At 42.9% G+C, this 19,329-nt stretch overlaps 1 protein-coding gene across 6 annotated transcripts in view; it reads left to right on the forward strand.

Moving 5' to 3' along the window:
* Window positions 1-19,329, forward strand: part of GAPVD1 (GTPase activating protein and VPS9 domains 1) — a 40,752-nt gene that overhangs the window by 12,182 nt on the left and 9,241 nt on the right. For 2 of the 6 annotated variants that reach the window (XM_081847434.1, XM_081847437.1), the window contains 12 exons: window positions 313-442; window positions 731-859; window positions 2,191-2,364; window positions 3,705-3,845; window positions 8,235-8,369; window positions 9,526-9,645; window positions 12,806-12,883; window positions 13,052-13,413; window positions 15,138-15,225; window positions 17,461-17,541; window positions 18,534-18,656; window positions 18,782-18,911. In XM_081847434.1, coding sequence (XP_081703560.1) covers window positions 313-442; window positions 731-859; window positions 2,191-2,364; window positions 3,705-3,845; window positions 8,235-8,369; window positions 9,526-9,645; window positions 12,806-12,883; window positions 13,052-13,413; window positions 15,138-15,225; window positions 17,461-17,541; window positions 18,534-18,656; window positions 18,782-18,911 — 1,691 coding nt within the window. Of the gene's footprint in view, window positions 1-312; window positions 443-730; window positions 860-2,190; window positions 2,365-3,704; window positions 3,846-6,205; window positions 6,271-8,234; window positions 8,370-9,525; window positions 9,646-12,805; window positions 12,884-13,051; window positions 13,414-15,137; window positions 15,226-17,460; window positions 17,542-18,533; window positions 18,657-18,781; window positions 18,912-19,329 lie in introns of those variants that run through there. The other 4 variants (XM_081847436.1, XM_081847438.1, XR_014152676.1 and 1 more) reach the window with 4 other exon arrangements.

The raw sequence follows: 19,329 nt of genomic DNA on the forward strand, positions 1-19,329 counted from the left end.
ATGGGCTTCACAAGCACTTGGCAAAAATGATAGCTCTGTATTTGTCATATTTAGTGAATATACATCTATTATTTCTTAAATATAGACAGTTTAATTTAGTATGTGATTTCTGCTATGTTCTAATGACTCCAAACAAATTGGAGAAGCAGTTCCGATACCAAATCGCTACACTCCCAAAAGTTTGATGGCACTAGAAGCCAGAGAGACTCTAAGTTAAAAATTCTGGCTTAAAGGTATTTGGCAAAGAATAATTTTTTCTTGACTGTCAATCCATGACCAAAATGCTGACCACCCCCACCCCCCTTTTCCTAGGTTTTAAACATGCAGCTTGCTGACGGAGGGCAAGGAGATGTCCCTGTTGATGAAACCAAACTCCACGGTAAACCTGATAAAACCTTGCGCTTTTCCCTCTGCAGTGATAATCTGGAAGGAATATCTGAAGGTGATGGCCTCTTGTCTGTCAGGCAATATTTAATAGGAGCTTCTGTTCATTGTAGCTGGTGTGTGCTTTGTATCTCAGCCACTGTTGTAAATGCTGTGATAGCTGCTCATTCCATTGGCCAATAATGTTTTGGTGTTTTTTATATATATAACTTTTTGGTGCAGTTTTCTTTTTGATCACCTTGTCTAATGACTTCTGTTTGGTTCCTGGTTGCATTTAGTTGGGTGTATATTTCCTCTTACTGGGTGCGGGGAGATCAGGCTAAATAGCACCATCTCTTTCCAACAGGCCCTTCAAATCGCTCCAATTCTGTGTCATCGTTGGACTTGGAGGGGGAATCTGTGTCCGAACTTGGTGCAGGCGGCCCATCAGGCAGCAATGGGGTGGAAGCCCTGCAACTGCTGGAGCATGAGCAAGGTTAGTGCTGACAATGAACACAGCCAAAGGCGTAGCTCGCAGATGCTGAACTCACTGCCTTTTTTGGTTTATGCCTATTTAGTTAGTTTAAAAGATTTTTTTAATCCCACTCTTCACACACACAAAAGGTCTTACAAATGCCAATGGCCAAAAAGTGACTTGCTAATACCAGTGATCAGTACTTTGCTCTCAAATTTATTATAGTCAAACCTTGGTTTTCAAACGTCTCGGCTGCTGAACGTCTTGGCTTCTGAAAACCCGGAAGTAAATGCTTCCATTTTTGAACGCGCCTCGGACGTCAAATGGCTTCCGAGGCACGTTTCTCAATTTTCCCCACTGAACTTGCTGACAGCCCTTTGATCCTCGGTTTTTGAACATTTTGGAAGTCAAACGGAATGGATTACATTAAAAAACCGAGGTTCCACTGTATCTAAAAAGACACAGTGCAAAATAAAAGGGGGTAGGAAAGCATTAGGAAAATAAGCAAACTTGGAACCTATTCCCGCTTTTACTCTATAAGATGCCTAGGGCTTGTCCTCCTCCTCACCCCCCAAGTTGCAGGTCATGATTAAAGAGGAAAACTTAAAGCACAGTTTCAGTATTTGGACAACCTGCACTGACCTGAAAAGCCCAGGAAGTAAAGCAGGTGCAAGCTTGTCTTCAGGAGACTGCATGGTTGCAGTAAACCATATTCTGACATGCAGACCAGTCCACGTGTGGGTGCTTACTTCATGTTTGTAAACAGAGTGTGCTACTTGTGCCCTTCCTAATACCTTGCGAGCTAATGGTTTTGATGCATGCCATGGATGGAAGCCTAGAGTTGGCTGCCTCAACTGTGGTCTACTCAAGTGTGGTGAAAGATGGTTTAGATGCTAAAATGGGTTGTCTCCAACCAAGTTCTACTTGAACCTAGACCCATTGAAATTGATGCTCCTAAGTGAGCTGTGTACATTAATTTCAGTGTGTCTAACTTGGAGTAACAGCAGCACTGGGTACAACTCACTTTCTCTGGATTTCTTCTTTACCTATGCATTGTCCTTCTCTTTCCAGGGGTGATCAAATACAAAGAAGGGCACTGATCTTGTATCTGTAACCGTTGAGTGGAAGGGGGGGAATTCTGGCAGATGATTTCCACCCTCATCCCTGTTTGATAAGCTATGCCTGCCAAAGTTCCTGCTTCTGTTAAAGGTTCAATAAGCCTTCTGTCTTCTTTTTATGTGGTCATCCTGCCTCATGTTTACCTCAGTTCCCCACCTTTAAAAACACAAGCTATGAAATAATTGTGTAGGGATGCAAAGTGTTTTAACCAAACTCTGATCTTTTTACAATAGCAACCACTCAGGATAACCTTGATGATAAGCTCCGTAAATTTGAGATCCGTGACATGATGGGGTTAACAGATGACAGGGACATCTCTGAGACTGTGAGCGAGACCTGGAGCACTGATGTTCTAGGGAGCGACTTCGATCCAAATATTGACGAGGACCGCTTGCAGGAAATTGCAGGTAACCGGTCTGCTGTTTGATGCAAGAAAAACACTGGTCCTTCTGCAAAGCAGTGAGGTGCCTGTACTCTGTATTTGGATGTGTGTTTTGAAGCATGTACCCAAAAAGAGCGCACTGCACAATTGTTGCCATGCTTTAAGGTTGAAACTATACATTTACTTAAGTCAAGAAATAATCTTTCAACTGTTCAAAGGTAGGAAACACCTTTTAACAAATCATGATCAGCAAGTTGAGAACAAATCTTGGCTACAGATCATGGCTTCTGGGGGGCAATGCAAAACTATGATCTTGTCCAGATATAACATCAGTTTACGGGTTGCACTTTCTTTCCTCCCAGCGCTAACAGGGAGGAGCAGAGGAGCCCATTTAAAGCATATTCATGCAATTTATACACTGGGTTAAAGGATTCTCTGCATGGAGTGCTTTACCACAGTTCCCCAGAAGGTTGTTTTGCCTCGCAGTGCTAAATGTATGATGCATGGTCTTGACAGTACCTGATATAGTAACATGGATACAGCTACTCAGGTTTAGACAGGATTTGCTTGGATGGAAGAACCAATAGAGAGCTGCATAGACATTTCCCTTAGCATTCTATAGGAAGAGCAGGGTGTAAGGGTAATAAGCAGGAGCTCATTGTATGGTTACTTCCATTGCCAGTGGCCCACTTCCACCCCACAGATGATGATGTGGGAAGGAGCCATGCAGTTCGAGTAATACATGAAATCTGGGTAACTCATGTGGACATCCAGTAAAGCTGAATGTTGAAGAATCAGGACGGATAAAAGAAAGTATTTCCTCATGCAGAGTTAAACTTTGGAACTAATTCTCACAGAAGCAGTGGAGGCCACCAACTTGGATGACGTTAAAGAGGATTAGACAAATCCATGGAGGAGAGGGCTGTAAATGGCTGCTGGCCATGATAGCTATATTCTGCCTCCACAGTTGGAGGCAGTAATCCTTCTGAATTCCAGTAAAGCTGGAAACAGCAGGAGGGGAGAGTGCTCTTGTGCTTGGATCCTCCTTGCAAATTTCCGACAGGCATCTGGCTTGCCACTGTGAGACCGGAATGCTGTGCTAGATGGGCCATTAGCCTGATCCGACAGGGCACTTCTTACATTCTTAAAAGATTGCAAGCTTCTCATGGGTGGTGGCCCATATTGTTTAGTGAGAATAGGGGCAACTTAATGTTTTCCAGGTGGATAAGGTTTTTGCCTCTTGCACAGTCGCTACTGGACAGCCAGAAAATGGATCCTTTCAGAGCTAACATGAGGGATAAAGGGTAGATGTAATTGCCTTTGGGTATCTCCCTGACGTTAACAAATTGTGGGTTGCTTCCTCAGGTGCCGCAGCTGAGAATATGCTGGGAAGCTTGCTGTGTTTGCCTGGTTCAGGATCGGTGCTTTTTGACCCCTGCACAGGCTCAACCATCTCGGAAACCACCAGTGAAGCTTGGAGTGTTGAAGTGCTACCAAGTGATTCAGGTTAGACTCCTCAGCTTTAAAGATAACTGATTTGTCTGTATGTCCCACACAAGCAGGGCTGTAATTATGAAGGAATGCTACCTTCTGGTTTCTTTGGTTAAGGAAACTTGAACTTCATTTCCATATTGAACTTCCCTTCTCTGTTGAACTTCTTACTGGAGACTTAAAAAAATTTCAGCAGGCTTTTAAATTGATATTATAGTTTTAACACATTTTTAGTCTTATTGTGGGTACTGCTTGGGGACAACTGTGCCAAAACAGTATACAAAATAAAATAAATAATCCTTCCCCACCTTCCAATCCCTTTCATATCTGGCAGAATCTCTGGATTCTGTCCAGCTAAGTTCTACTTAGAGTAGACCCATAGAGATTAACAAAGCTAAGATGGTCACACCCAGCTGTTTCAATGGGTCTACTCTGAGCAGGAATAATGTTGGACATGGTCCCTTGTCATTAACTTTAAATGTTCTCTGTGACGTTTCTCCATCTCTTCTTTTTTTTTTAAAAAAAAATATTTATTACCTTTTCCAACAATTTACACACTACAAAGAATAAAAACCATACAATACAACACAATACAATACAATACAAAAACAACAACAACAACTATACATTACACTAACAAAACACTAACATTAAACTAACAAAACAAAACAAACACAATTTAAAACACATCAAATAATTTCAATATCTTATCTTTCATTCCCTTATTTCCGTGACCACCTCACACCTCCCTTTTTGTACTCCACTTCTATTAATTCTTTCAGCAATTCCTTTCCATCTTCCTCTATTTTTAATCCTATAATTATCTTAACACATTCTAGCCTTATTTTCCCTTTAATACTCTATTAATCTATTTGTCCTTAATTCCTTATAACATTTCTACTAAAGCCATATAACTTCATTCCAACATTTTTCTAACATTCATTAATTTTACAGTATTTCCGTAAATAGTCTTTAAACTTTTTCCAGTCTTCTTCCACCGTCTCTTCTCCCTGGTCTCGGATTCTGCCAGTCATTTCCGCCAATTCCATGTAGTCCATCATCTGCCATTCTTCCTGGGTGGGTAGATCTTGTGTCTTCCAATATTTTGCGATGAGTATTCTTGCTGCTGTTGTTGCGTACATAAAAAAATGTTTCATTTCATTATAAATCATCTCCCAGAATGTCTTAATCCTTGAGCATGTCCACCAAAGGTGAAAGAATGTACCTTCAGTCTCATTACATTTCCAACATTTATTATCGGGCAAATGGTAAATTTTTGCAAGCTTGACTGGTGTCATGTACCACCTGTAAATCATTTTCATTAAGCTTTCTCTTAGGGCATTACATGCCGTAAATTTCATACCTGTGGTCCATAACTGTTCCCAGTCAGCCATCATTATGTTATGTCCAACATCTTGTGCCCATTTAATTATAACTGATTTCACCATTTCATCCTGAGTGTTCCATCTCAGCAACAAGTTATACATTCTTGACAAATGCTTAGTTTTTGGATCAAACAATTCTGTTTCCAATTTTGATTTTTCCACCTGGAAGCCAACTTTTTTGTCCGAGTTGTATGCCTCCATTATTTGGTAATAATGAAGCCAATCTCGCACTTTATTTTTCAATTTTTCAAAGCTCTGCAATTTTATTCTGTCTCCATCTTGTTCCAAAATTTCCCAATATTTGGCCTCCATATTGAGTTTTTTCTGTGCCTTCGCTTCCATTGGTGACAACCATCTTGGGGTTTTCTTTTCTAACAAATCCTTATATCTTATCCAAACATTAAACAATGCTTTTCTAACAATGTGATTTTTAAACGCTTTATGTGCTTTTACCTTATCATACCACAAATATGCATGTCAGCCAAATACATTGTTAAAACCTTCTAAATCCAACACGTCAGTGTTTTCAAGAAGCAGCCATTCTCTCAGCCAGCAAAAAGCAGCTGATTGATAATATAGTTTAAGGTCTGGCAGGGCAAATCCACCTCTTTATTTAGCATCGGTTAATATCTTAAATTTTATTCGAGGCTTCTTGCCCTGAGTTTCTCCATCTCTTCTTGGCCTTTGTTTCCAATTATATTCTTGCCTATGGCCTCTGTTCCTTCGACTCTTACCACCCTTAGCTGCTGGAGGTCTTTTGCTTCCTTAAACATTTCTGTGCTCTCTCCTTTGTGCTTGGAACTCTTTCCCAGAGGTGGACATAGAACTGTTTCTCTTTGTCTTCATTGCTTTAAACCTACTTTAATTAATTTAAACCTTAAGCTTCAAGGGTGGCGGCACCTGTGCTTTGGAACTCCCTCCCATGCACATTAGGCAGGCATACCTTCATTGTACTGTTTTCGGTGCCTGCTAAAACCTTTTTTGTTCCAGCAATCCTGCCCAGACACGTGATTTTAGTAGGTATGCTTCAAAATTACTGATTTTTTATTGTATGTTTTTTTTTTAAATTTATGTAGCCTGTTGATATTTGCTTTTATTGAAATTTTTAATTAACACTTGAGACTGTCATGTAATCTGCTTAGAGGTCTATTGTTCTAGTAAGGAGGATTATAAATTTTGTTAAGTAAAATAAGCACATGGAGCTGCAGGTGCCTCTATCCATCTTCCTCCCCCCCCCCCCCATTAGATCTGTAAGCTCTTTCCATGCCAGGGACCTGTCTGCTGCCTATAAAATTCTGTAATGTGCTTTTTGCTGAGGGTGCTATATTAATAAATAGCTGTATATTTATTAATCTCCTACGAAAACACTGCCCAAAGGTGATTTACACACAACATAAAAATAAAATAAAAAACACAAATACATTTAAAACAAGGCTAAAACCATGACAAGTGGACACTCATAGTAAACGATCATTTATTCACCTGGGGAAGCCCATCAGAACAAAAATAACTTCTGTTATTTCCAGAAAGGGCAGAATGTGGGTGCTTTTTATTTCACGGAATGGGGCAGCCACACTAAATGCCCTGCTCTGCGTTACTTTGGAGTGAGCTTTTGAGACCTTTGTAACTTGCAGGAGAGATTCTCCTGCGGACTGCAGTGGTCTGTGGGTGTATAAGGGATAAGGCAGTGTTTTAAGTAACCTGGTCTCAAGCTGTATAGGGATGGATGTGTTAGTACCAACGCCTGAACTTGGCCTAGTAGCAAATAGACAGCCAGTATGTATCCCACAAACAAGGTACTGTATGCTGTTGATAGTTTGCCCCCACAAACACACTAGCTGCCTTGTTCTGCATTGGCTGTAGCCTCCAAGGAGTAGCCACAAAGAGAGTACATTGCAGTGCCTCAACCATGAGGTTACCAATGTATGGACAACTGTAGTCAACTAGTACAACTGTTGCCTTTTCTCAACAGTTAACTCACCCATGCACACACTTTCTATTTCTTTATGGTGGAGGAAGATACCCTTTGTTGGGTTGCTCCTCTCCAGGCAGTGGGGCCATTCAAATGAGGCAACCTAGAAGCCCCCCATGGGAGAGTAGCCTCCCCTGGTCTTCCATTCTGCCTACTCACCCATGCAAATGTTTCCTTAATTCTCTACACAAACCTTGTATTCTGGGGCCGTGGATCGATCCCAAACTATTTTCCTTATGGACCACTTGAAAACTGCTGGGAGTCTTAGTGATTTTTCTTGTTGATTTTTATTCCTGTTGTAGCGATTGTAATGCACCGTGGTAATGCACGTGGTAGATGCCACGTGATTTTTAAGTGCATTTGTATTGCTTCTTTAGTTCTTACGTATTTTGAATTCCATAGAATCAAATTGTCATACAGTAAAAGACCAATACAGAAGAAATAAAAGTAGCAATAAACATACTGCTAAAAATCTGTATGAATATTTAATGTAGACATGCTATGGACCACCTGAGTGAAGCTTGTGGACCACTGGCAAAGCACATACCAAAATTTGGGAATCCTTGCTTTGGGGAATTCTGAGGTTCTTCAATGAGATTTTCCACAATGGGGAGATTATTAATGCCAGGGGAGCTTCTCTGAAAGGCACCTTGCCTGATACTTAGATCTCCAACATGCATCTGCAAGGAAGGGTGATGAGTACATTTTGGGGCAGCCCTTCCCCAAGCTGATGCTCTCCAGATGTTGTTGGATACCCTGGACTCTTTGACTATGCTGTTTGGAGCTGATGCCCCAAAACACCTGGGGGGCTACAAATTCACCTTCCCTGTTCTAGGGGGTTCATGTGGGGGTGACAATAAGGCCAAGGGATCCAGGTTAATGTACCATGTGAATTGAACATGACTCTGTGGCATCTGCACTGGGGTTCCAATGTTTAGGAAGCGTTCACGGAAGGTAGGAAATTTGTGAAAACTGGATGTAAAATTACAAGACTACTGTATCTAGAAGGTGACCTGTGTGTTGTATTTCTCCCCACCCACAATTTAGAGGCCCCAGATCTAAAGCAAGAGGAGAGGCTGCAGGAGCTTGAGAGCTGCTCTGGGGTGGGGAGCACCTCTGATGACACAGATGTGAGGGAGGTCAGTTCCCGCCCCAGCACACCAGGCCTCAGCGTCGTATCAGGTGAGACCTCAGAAAATAACACATTATGTGAACAGTTGAAGCTGTGCTATGTCTGATAAGACTGATTGTCCATCTAACCTGGTATTGTCTACCCTGAATGGCAGCAGCAGTCCAAGATCTCAGGCAGGTGACTTCCTTAGCCCTGCTGCTGGAGATGCCAAGGATTTGAGAACTGGGGAAGTGACCTTAGCTCATATGGGCAGAGCATGCATTTTGCATGTGAAAAGATCCCAGGTTCAATCAATAGTATTTCTAGACAAGAGTCAGGGAGCAGGTGAAAAGGAGGGAAGCATTCTTGGCCTGTGAGACTGGAGAGCCACTGCCAGTCAGAGATGGATCAATCTGATCTGGCATGAAAAGCACTTTCCTGTGTTCCTAATTGTGTGTGTCTTATGTGTTTGTGGCCTCTTTGTAAAACTTGTATATGGAATTGTCATCCATAAGAAGGCCAAGTCCTTTTTCAGTGGATGGTCTAGCTTCTCAAAATTGCTTCTCTCCTCTTGGCTCCATGCTAAGATGGCTCTTGTGAGAGTTGTTTTGCTGCCTCCCCACAAACGGCAGCCTTTCAAAGCCAGACATATACTCACCACCCTCAGAAGAATTTTAGCTGGTCAAAGATTCCTGACAGGGTTAGTGCCTGGGTAAAGGAAAAGTCAGTATACACTACAGGAGGGTGGTCTTCGTATGTGTTTCTTGCTGAAAAGAGGAGGAGAGTTCCTGCTCTAAGTTGTGAGAGTTGGCAGCAAGGGGTGTGGAGGTTGATAACGTGGCATGAAGGCAAGGAAATGCAATTATATATTCCTCCTCAATGTTTTAATTGGGGATGAGAATTAGAGTTAAGCCCAAAGCATTCATTGTCGCCATTCTGCTTTCTGGACTAGTCAAATTCCCATAGAATAATTGAAGCAGGAGGAGCTCATAATCCGGCTGTAAAATAATGGAGGGGAAATTGCATGGCTTAGATTACTTCCTCAAGGTTACAAAGTTTGGTCTTGCTGGACAGGGTTCTAGATGTGGAGAGCAGGAGGCCTATAAATCCCATGCATTCATTGCTGGAACGGATATCCACTGCAGTGGTCTAGTAAGTTACTGTTTTGCTGAATGTCTTCAGACTTGGTGGCTTCCCTTTCATCGAGGTCTCTTGTTCTCTCCTAAGGCATTAGCGCAACCTCTGAAGACATCCCAAACAAGACTGAGGACCTCCGATCTGAGTGCAGCTCTGACTTTGGTGGGAAGGATTCAGTAACCAGCCCCGACATGGACGAAACAGCTCATGGTAAGGGGAAGCATGGGCCACCCTGCGGTGAGTTTCATGGCAGCTTAAACGTCAGTCTTGAAAGCATTTGAATTTACCAGATGGAGGGTGATGGCATTCCTGATAGGGATGACCTCCCTGCTGGAGGCAGTCAAGGTCTTCAGATTATTGTGTCCTATCCAGGGGAGAGGAGTCATCCTGTCTCTCCAGACTGGCCCTTCATGTTGCTAGGGATGGTTGGGTCTTCACGTCTCCCTGTGTATGGAGAGAAACATTTGTCTGAGTACTTGTTTTTTGTGGATTTTTATTTCTGTGTACAATCCCAGTCCTCTTTACTTTCTGCTCTTCCTTGGTTGTTTCTGAATGTGTCTTGCATGTTTTCCCCTGCCTGCTTCCCTCACCCTCCAGCACCATCATACCTTCCATTTTGTTTTCCATTATACACACTATCTGGTTTTCAACATTGTGGTATATCACCAGCTGAACATTTGCAATTTAGTGATATATCACAGTGTCTGAAACATGGAACTATGTAGGGTGGAGTGGGGGAGATTGGGCAGAACAGCAGTCATGGAGACTAATAGGTGTGTGCTATGTGCTCTGTGAATTCTTCCTCCCAAAGGCAGGCAAGCCCTTGTGTTTGGAGGGTGAACTCCTTCCACTCCTCCCTAGACAGAGGGAGAAGGAAGAATCAGAGAATCAGAGAATTGTAGAGTTGGAAGGGACCCTGAGGATCATCTAGTCCAACCCCCTGCAATGCAGCTATATGCAGCTATGCAGGAATATGCAGCTGCCACATATGGGGATTGAACCTGCAGCCTTGGTGTTATCAGCATCACGCTTTAACCAACAGAACTATCCAGCCCACCTGTGATTCTGCATCAGGTAGAGACACCATGGTTATAGGGGGGCACCGAGGCTGGGAGTGGGAGTGTTCTGCCATTGGAGGAGAAAGGGAGCCAAAAGGGCAGGCAGCCAGCCAGCCACCAGAGGACTCAGTTATTCCGCCCTTTTAGTTTTGAAGGCTGTGCTTCGTAATACATTGCCAGTTCAATTACCGTATTTTTTGCTCTATAAGACTCACTTTTTCCCTCCTAAAAAGTAAGGGGAAATGTGTGTGCGTCTTATGGAGCGAATGCAGGCTGTGCAGCTATCCCAGAAGCCAGAACAGCAAGAGGGATTGCTGCTTTCGCTGCGCAGCGATCCCTCTTGCTGTTCTGGCTTCTGAGATTCAGAGTATTTTTTTTCTTGTTTCCCTCCTCCAAAAACTAGGTGCGTCTTGTGGTCTGGTGCGTCTTACAGAGCGAAAAATACGGTATTCTGTAATGGTTCTCATGATGTGATCCACAAACCAGTGTTGGATGATGCATCAATACCCTAACACACCAAGCCCTAACACACACCTTTCGTTTTTCAATGTGTCCCCCGCCCCCTGTTCTGGTGGGAGTGTGTAGTAGGGGATTTGACCCACTTTTTTCAGGCACCTTGCAATTCTTAAATCACAACCTTCCTCTTCCTTTCAGAACAGATGGGGTAGACACCTTCTGTTGTTAATGAAACAGAAAGGAAACTAATTGTTAAAGTGTCTAAAGCAAAGCGGAAAGGCTTGATTTATGGTGGACAAGAAAGATTAAAATGGACGATAGGAACTCACATTTGAAAAACATTTAATTCTTTTTTGTTTCTTGCCATTAAAGAACTGGTGAAAGTCAAATGGCCATAATTGGCTGTGAGAAAGGAATTTGCTTTGAGATGACATAGTCACAACTGTGATTTTAAAGGGAAAACATTAAGGTGGATTGAGTGGCTGATAATATCCATAACATTAAAAGCTTCCAGTACGGAAAAGGTAGTTTTGTTTCAAACAGTGACTGTTGGTATTGTTAAACAGTTGATGACTGAACTATTAAAAATGATCAGATCAATGTTTGATGAAGATGAAGAAAATGAGCCAGAGGATTATGAGGCGGAAAATAGAAAGAGGGAACACCCAGAGCTTACAATCGGTTGCAGTTCTGTATGGGAAGGAGTTTGGCGGGGGTTACCTTTGAGTTTCTGCCTAACATCTTGCCGTTTGTATGAGTGTTTTCATTCCTAGTGCTGAGTATCTATGGGTTCTCCTTAACTTCTTGGGGGTTGAGGTGTTCTTCCTTTCTGACATTCAGTCTGGAGAGACAGGATGACTCCATCTGGAGTGGACACGAGACCCAGCAGGGGGAGTCATCCCTATCAGGAATGCTGTCCTCCCGCACCCAAATCTGTAAACTGAAATTCACTGTAAGGGGGGGGGGGAATTCTCCCTTGTGCCATGTGCTGAAGTAGAAACCCAAAATTCTCTGATGAGTAATGGTGGCATTTCTCTGTTGAGAGTGGGTGATATCCACTCAGGTTGTGGGCATGGGAGGAGAAGCCAAGTTTAAAGGAGGGGGCATGTCACTCTTACCCAGAGGTCTGAGCAGATTACTTGTAGGGAGGACTTCTTGAAGCCCAGCCAAGGGCTGCTGATAGACCATCCTTGCATTAGGGCTTTCAGAGCAGGAGCCAATGAAGGTGATTATTGAATCTGGCAGTATTATCCCCACCAGGAATGAGGAAAAGATTGCAACTTCTTCCAAGTACTTGAGAGATGAATAATGTCTGGTCACATTGATTTAAATTATCCATAAAGGTAAAGGTAAAGAACTCCTGACAGTTAACTCCAGTTGCAAATAACTCTGGGGTTGCAGCACTCATCTCGCTTTACTGGCCGAGGGAGCCGGCGTACAGCTTCTGAGTCATGTGGCCAGCATGACTAAGCTGCTTCTGGCGAAACCAAAGCAGTGCACAGAAATGCCGTTCACCTTTCCGCTGGAGTGGTACCTATTTATCTACTTGCACTTTGTGCTTTTGAACTGCTAGGTTGGCAGGAGCTGGGACCAAGCAACGGGAGCTCACCCTGTTGCGGGGATTCAAACCGCTGACCTTCCGATTGGCAAGCCCTAGGCTCGGTGGTTTAGACCACAGCGCCACCCGCTTCCCTTAAAGTATCCATAGTGAAAGGCAAATCCTTTTGTATGTCAGAGTGCTGTAGGCATGCTGGAGTAGGTGACCTCAGGTGATATCTCTGGCTTCTTAGGGTCTATGCAGCCTGTTAGTGAAGATCTTCCTGGTAATTTCTTAAACCCACTTCTCCGTCTTTTAGGAACCAGCCAGGGGGCCTCTACCTTGTCTCATGCAGAATCCTTGCTTGCCATGTTCGATCCCTTGTCTTCCAACGAAGGTAATCCTGCAGCGTGTGGGCCACATGCATGTTAACAGTAGTGTTACTGCATTTGGTCCTCTTTCCATAGCTGCAAAACTTCCATGTGTTACCTGTAACTGTAAAGGGATGTGAAAGAACAGCGTTGGTGTAATGCTTTGCTTGGTCTGACGCTGGTGTTTTTTCCAGCAGTGGTGAGGCCCAAAGTGCACTATGCAAGACCTTCACACCCCCCGCCAGACCCCCCGATCCTGGAAGGGACCCTAGGAGGCAACGAGGCAAGGCTGCCCAATTTCAGCTCCCACACTGCTATAATCATTGACTCCGAAGTGTTCAGGCAGCGGTATTCCTATCCTGAGAGGCTCGTGCGGAGCAGGAGCTCTGATATAGTGTCATCTGCCCGGAGGCCAATGAGTGACCCTGGTTGGAACAGGCGAGCCGGCAACGAGGAGAGGGAGCTTTCTGTGCTTGGCTGTGTAGGGGGAACTCCTTTGCTGACAGCCTCTCAGTCTTCTTCCTCATCTCCTAGCAGAGATTCCTGCAGAGGAGAGGTAAGAGAAGACAAACTAAGCCTCTCAATGGCTTTCTCAAATCAAGGCTTTATAGCTAAGTAATGCATTAAGTTTTACCTCTATCTAAATGCATTTTGTGTGTATTTTGTGTTAGCTTGGTTGCTACCTCAATTTTTTCTTAAGCTAGAACTCCCTTGAACTGGAGCATAGTTAAACTATGAAACTTGCTTCCACAGGAGGCAGTGATGGCCCCCAATTTGGATGGCTTTAAAAGAGGATTAGCTTAATTCACGGAGGGCAAGGATATCAGTAGTTACTAGCCATGATGGCTATGTTTTGCCTCCACTATCAGAGGCATGGTTTCTCTGAATACCAGTTTCTGGGAATCCCAGGTGGGCAAAGTGCTGTGGCACTCATATCCAGCTTGCTTCCCACAGGCATCTGCTCGGCCACTGTGAGAACAAGATGCTGAACTAGTTGGGCCTTGGCTTGATCCCGCAGACTTAATTTTACAGTCCTTTGTTCTTAACCCCATACACGTTACAGTTTGGTGGGAGTACTGAAAAGCCACAAAGTGTGGTGTTGGCTGCAGAATTCCTAAGAATCCCAAGGGTTTCTTTCCCCTTTGAAGCAAGTTGAAGCAAGACCACTGTATTTTAATACTTTGGAAGCCACCCAGGTGGCTGGGGAAACCCAGCCAGATGGGTGGGGTATAAATAATAAATTATTATTATTATTATTATTATTATTATTATTATTATTATTATTTATTTATTAAGTTTGCAGTCCTTTCAAAGGTTTAAGAAGCAAGCTTCTAGCCCTTATGAATATATGTTTGAAAGTGTGTGACTAATGTGGGATTTCAGTCTCTTGTATAGATCCTTTCTACTTTTCATAAGTAGCTGAAAGCAGAATGCACCAGGCAGAAACTGGTTGGCAATTTTTACATAAGTCACAGAATTCAGTGTTTTTGATTTTGTAGCATAGAGGCCACACTGCCCTGTCTTTTAATCTGCCAGTTTTCTCCTGTGGAAAGCTGATGAGGCTGTGAGAGGCTAAACAGTCAGTCACCCTTGACCTCAGAGGAGTGTCCCCCACACACCCATTAGCTTTTGTGGTTGAGCAAGTGGGGGGAGAGTCACCAACATCCCTTTTAGTTCTGCATAAAGGGGTAGAAGAGTCCACTATGCCCCTCCCTCTCCTGCACACAGAGCAAAGAACTGAATGCTCTAGTGCTCTTGGTTGATCAAAAGAGACAGGTTCTTCTTATCAGATATAGGTCCATGTGTCAACAGCCTCTTTGTATGATTCAAAAGGGATGGACTGTGATTCATGCAGAGGGCAGAGTTTCAGTGGTGGCTGCTACTGCTACATGACCCTCCATGGTTGGACTACAGTTCCCATTTTCTCTAGCCATTGGCCGTGCTGGCTGCTGGGGCTGGTGGAAGTCCAGCGACATCTAGAGGGTCCCAGGTCCCTCCTGATTTCAAGTATTGAATTTAAATATGCTAATATTCAATTCATATTTGAATTGATTACTTAGTTTAAAAGCCCTATGGTTTCTTACAAGCCTTCAACCAGTTTAACATTTATTAACATTCAACAGAATCAGATAAGGCAGAATGAAAACAACAGGTTGGATCTAGTAGTTATTTCAACTTTTCTGCTGAAAAATCAAGAGGAAAAGATACTCGTGACTCATGTTCCATTGATTTCAATAAACTTAAGTCTAGACCTGACCCAACACATCTCTCCCCAAACAGGTTGAGGATCGCAAAGACAGCGATGATGAGAAATCTGACCGGAACAAACCATGGTGGAGGAAACGTTTTGTTTCAGCTATGCCCAGAGGTGTGGTTTTATATCTCACTTCTTAGATAAGTTATGTGTATAATGCCTTATTTCTTCTACTGTGCATTTGTCTAGTGGCAGTGCAGTTCCTGTGGCCACAACTCAGCTGTGGGTTGAAGACCAATGTCCTAACATATCACCCTAAATAGGTAGCAAAAAATCAGGTTTGGTTATTTGTTCAAAAGCTGGACTTGGGCGTTTTCTTTTTTAAAAATATTAAAAAATGATTTTCAGCAGTAATACCATAAGCATATCATAAAAACAAGAACAACAAATGGAGTACATATTATTGGCTTGTCTGTTACAAAAAGTAACAGTAAGGTACATGCATAGTAAGTTCACTGATTACAGTGGTGCCCTGCAAGACGAAAAACCCGCTAGACGAAAGGGTTTTCCGTTTTTCGAGGCACTTCACAAGACGAATTTCTCTATGGGCTTGCTTCGCAAGACGAAAACGTCTTGAAAGTCTTGCGATTTTTTTCCGCTCCCCCCCCCCTTTTTCTAAGCCGCTAATAGCCGCTTTGCTGCTAATCCGCTAATAGCAGCTAAGCTAATCCGCTAAGCCGCTAATAGGGTTGCTTCGCAAGACGAAAAAACCGCAAGACGAAGAGACTCGCGGAACGGATTCTTTTCGTCTTGCGAGGCACCACTGTAGTTAGTTAGGTGAGGTAGTCCTCTCCATCGACATACATGCGTTGTAGGGGGTTGCAATAACTGTGCTGACATTGATGTGATCAATGTTTTTAATGTTGTATATTGGCTGGGGATCTTCAGATAAAGGGTCCCACCACATTTGGAGCAGAGATCCCAGAACATTGCACCTTCTCCAACAACTTGGGGAATGCTGAAGATTAATTTGGGGAAACTTTAGTGGGGTCCAATGCCACTTATATATAATTTTCAAGTATTTCATTGTATCATGGCCACTATTGTTTTTAACAGTGGTCTGGACCACATTTCGTGCTATTGATCCTCTTGGATCACCAGGCCTAGGTGACTTGCACATTTTCAAGTGATCATTGCTTTTCCTTACAGAGAAGAAAATCACCTCAGTAAGTCAGGGAGTCACATTCATATTGAAAAATGGGTTGCCTTTATTTTTTTACTGTTTTTTTTAAAAAAATTTTTTAAATGATACAGAAACAACAACAACATAAATGCAACAACAACAACAACAACAACAACAACAACAACAACAACAACAACAACAACAACAACAACAACAACAACATCATCATAAATACTTATATCCCGCCCATCTGGCTGGGCCTCCCCAGCCACTCTTGGCAGCTTCCAACAGGATACTAAAAACACAATAAAAGATCAAACATTAAAAACTTCCCTAAACAGGGCTGCCTTCAGATGTCTTCTAAAAGTCAGATTGTTTTTTATTTCCTTGACATCTGGTGGGAAGGCATTTCACAGGGTGGGCACCAGTGCCGAGAAGGCCCTCTGCCTGGTTGACAGAGACAAATTAACAATTCCAAAAATCCAATGATATATCCAGCTAAAGGAAAGGCATGCAAAACCTGAATATATTAAATGGCAATCATATTTTTCCAAGTGGCACAGGGAGAGATACTTGTATATCTTAAACTGAACTATATGAAATAAAATCCCACCATACTCAGTCTTCCTGCCCCTTAGATACCTGTAAATTATGTGTTATTTCTTATGCACCTACTAAATTCTGAAGGTTTTTTTATAACATAATGGATATAGTCATTTTTAAGCAATTTCTATTGTGCTGTAGAGATACTCACACTTGGCTTTTGTTGAAAGTTCCTTTTAGTTAAAAAACAAAACAAAACCAAAAAACCTGATTGTCTTGCCCCGAAAACAGCTTGTTCGCTTCTTTGCCTGCTGATGCCTTGTTTCAGCTTCAAGTGTTGTTGCAGGAAGACTGGTGGGTTGCTTTATATATATATATGTACCTGTTTACCTATCACTGGACTTGTGGCAATATCACTCAAAACATGCCTAGAATAAGCTCTCTCTAATGGGATTTTTGCACCTGTGGTATTTTTATTTTTATTTTATTTATTGAATTTATATACTGTCCTATACCCGGTGGTCTCTGGGCAGTTCACAGAATTTCTCTCCCCCTCACTCCTCAGATCCTTTCTCTCATTACCATGGGGTGAAATGTTTTTTTGGGATAACCTTGTGCAAACTGAGCTGTCATAGAAGTTCCTATTTCAAATTAAAATTCTTCCGCCTTCCCCACATCCCCAGCTCCCATCCCATTTAGGAAAAAAGAGAAGCAGGACAAGGACAAAGAGGACTTTGTGCCTGATAGATACAACGCTCTTCAAGGTTAGTAGTTGCTGCTGAATTTAATAACATGGTTGACTTTAAATAAAGAAGATCTCAAGGACACTTAATCCTGCTCTAGGGATTCAGGTAGGATTTACCTATACTTACTACATGAGAACACTCATCTTGGGGCCAGTCTGTAGAACTGCATCACTTCAGGCTGTATATATATGTGTTTTTGTGTTTCTCTGCACACAGATGGCTTGTATTAAACCAGGGGTGTGGAGCCTGTGGCTTTCCAGATAATGTTGAACTGCAACTCGCATCTATCTATCTATTTAGTGTTTATGTACCCCACTTTTCAACCCAAAAGGCTCCCAGAGCAGCCAACATACAATCAGCACAAGACAGTCCCTACCTGCAGGCTTATAATCTAAAAATAAACACAAGGGGAAACTAATAAGCAGGACACCACAGATAATATGAAGAGTTTTTAAGTGTGTGTTTGAACCAGAAAATGTTGTACTTTAGTTATTTCATTTCTATAACCACATTGAATGTTTGTAGCGGGAGTCTGAACCTTCTGAACCAGTTAAAAAAAAAAGTTCTTTCCTCAAATCTGTGTTTTGGCATGTAGATTTCACCATCCCACCCCTGTCTTCTTCCTCAAACTTATACTGTATGCAACACTAATGTCTCATATCAAATGTAACTGGTCTGTAGAAAAGACTTTACAACCTGAAAAAAAGTGACAATGCACGTACTTTTGTAAACCAAGACAATCTTTAATAAAAAATATTTTTTTAAAAAACAAAAACCTGTGTTTCTGCAGCCATCTTTCCCACACATTTGATTTAATGGGGAAAGCAAAATGGCTGAGAGAAACCTCCAATGACACATCTCTATATTCTCACATTCAGTCATGTCCGTAGTGGCTGCATGACTTCACCCACCACATGATGCCTTTGGTATTTAGACTGCCTACTCGAGACCAACACCCACCCCCATGTTAATTCCTTGCTGCTTCTCCCCCCGCCCCTTTGACATTTTAGATGACTCTGGCCCTAGACTGAGCGCTCAGGCCCAGGCAGCAGAGGACATCCTGGACAAGTACAGGAATGCGATTAAGCGAACCAGCCCCAATGAGGGGGCTGTAGTGACCTATGACAATGCAGGTGAGAGTCTGTTCTTGCCCCCAGCCGTCATGGTTTTCAAGCAAGGAGGGGAAGAGGATGGCTGCTACCTGCTGCTAATGTGAGAACGCTAACTTTTCTATGCTCATTTGGTGGGCTGGGTTTAGATGCCATTGGAGATGGCGAGAGCATCCATGACTCTGTGCGGGACGACAACTTGCAGAACATATCCGCAGATGACCTTCCGGATTCTGCCAGCCAAGCAGCCCAGCCACAGGATTCGGCTTTCTCTTACAGGTAGCTTGACTCTGTGTGTGTGTGTGTGTGTGTGTGTGTGTGTGTGTGGAGAGAGAGAGAGAGAGAGAGAGAGAGAGAGAGAGAGGGAGGGAGGGAGGGAGGGAGGGAGATGTTCACTGCAGCAGACAAAGGGACTTTGGGAAGAAGGCTAGATCCAAATACTGTCTAGGATTCTGTGTTTGGCGAAAATCCTCCGCCTTAGTGTGATGGTTAGAGTGTTGGACCAGGACTCAGAGAGACACCAGTTCGAATCCTCCAACTCTGCCATGGCCAAGCCTTGGGGAACAGCAGCATACTCTTGCCCATGCATATCCCACAGGGTGGTTGTGAGGATAAAATGGGAGGGTGAACCACGTACTCTAATCAAAGCAAAGGTGAGGTATAAATGTAGGAATATTAATAAATGAACCCAAACACT

Source organism: Podarcis erhardii (genome assembly GCF_964252035.2).
Source record: "Podarcis erhardii genome assembly, chromosome: Z".
Classification (NCBI taxonomy): Eukaryota; Metazoa; Chordata; class Lepidosauria; order Squamata; family Lacertidae; genus Podarcis; species Podarcis erhardii.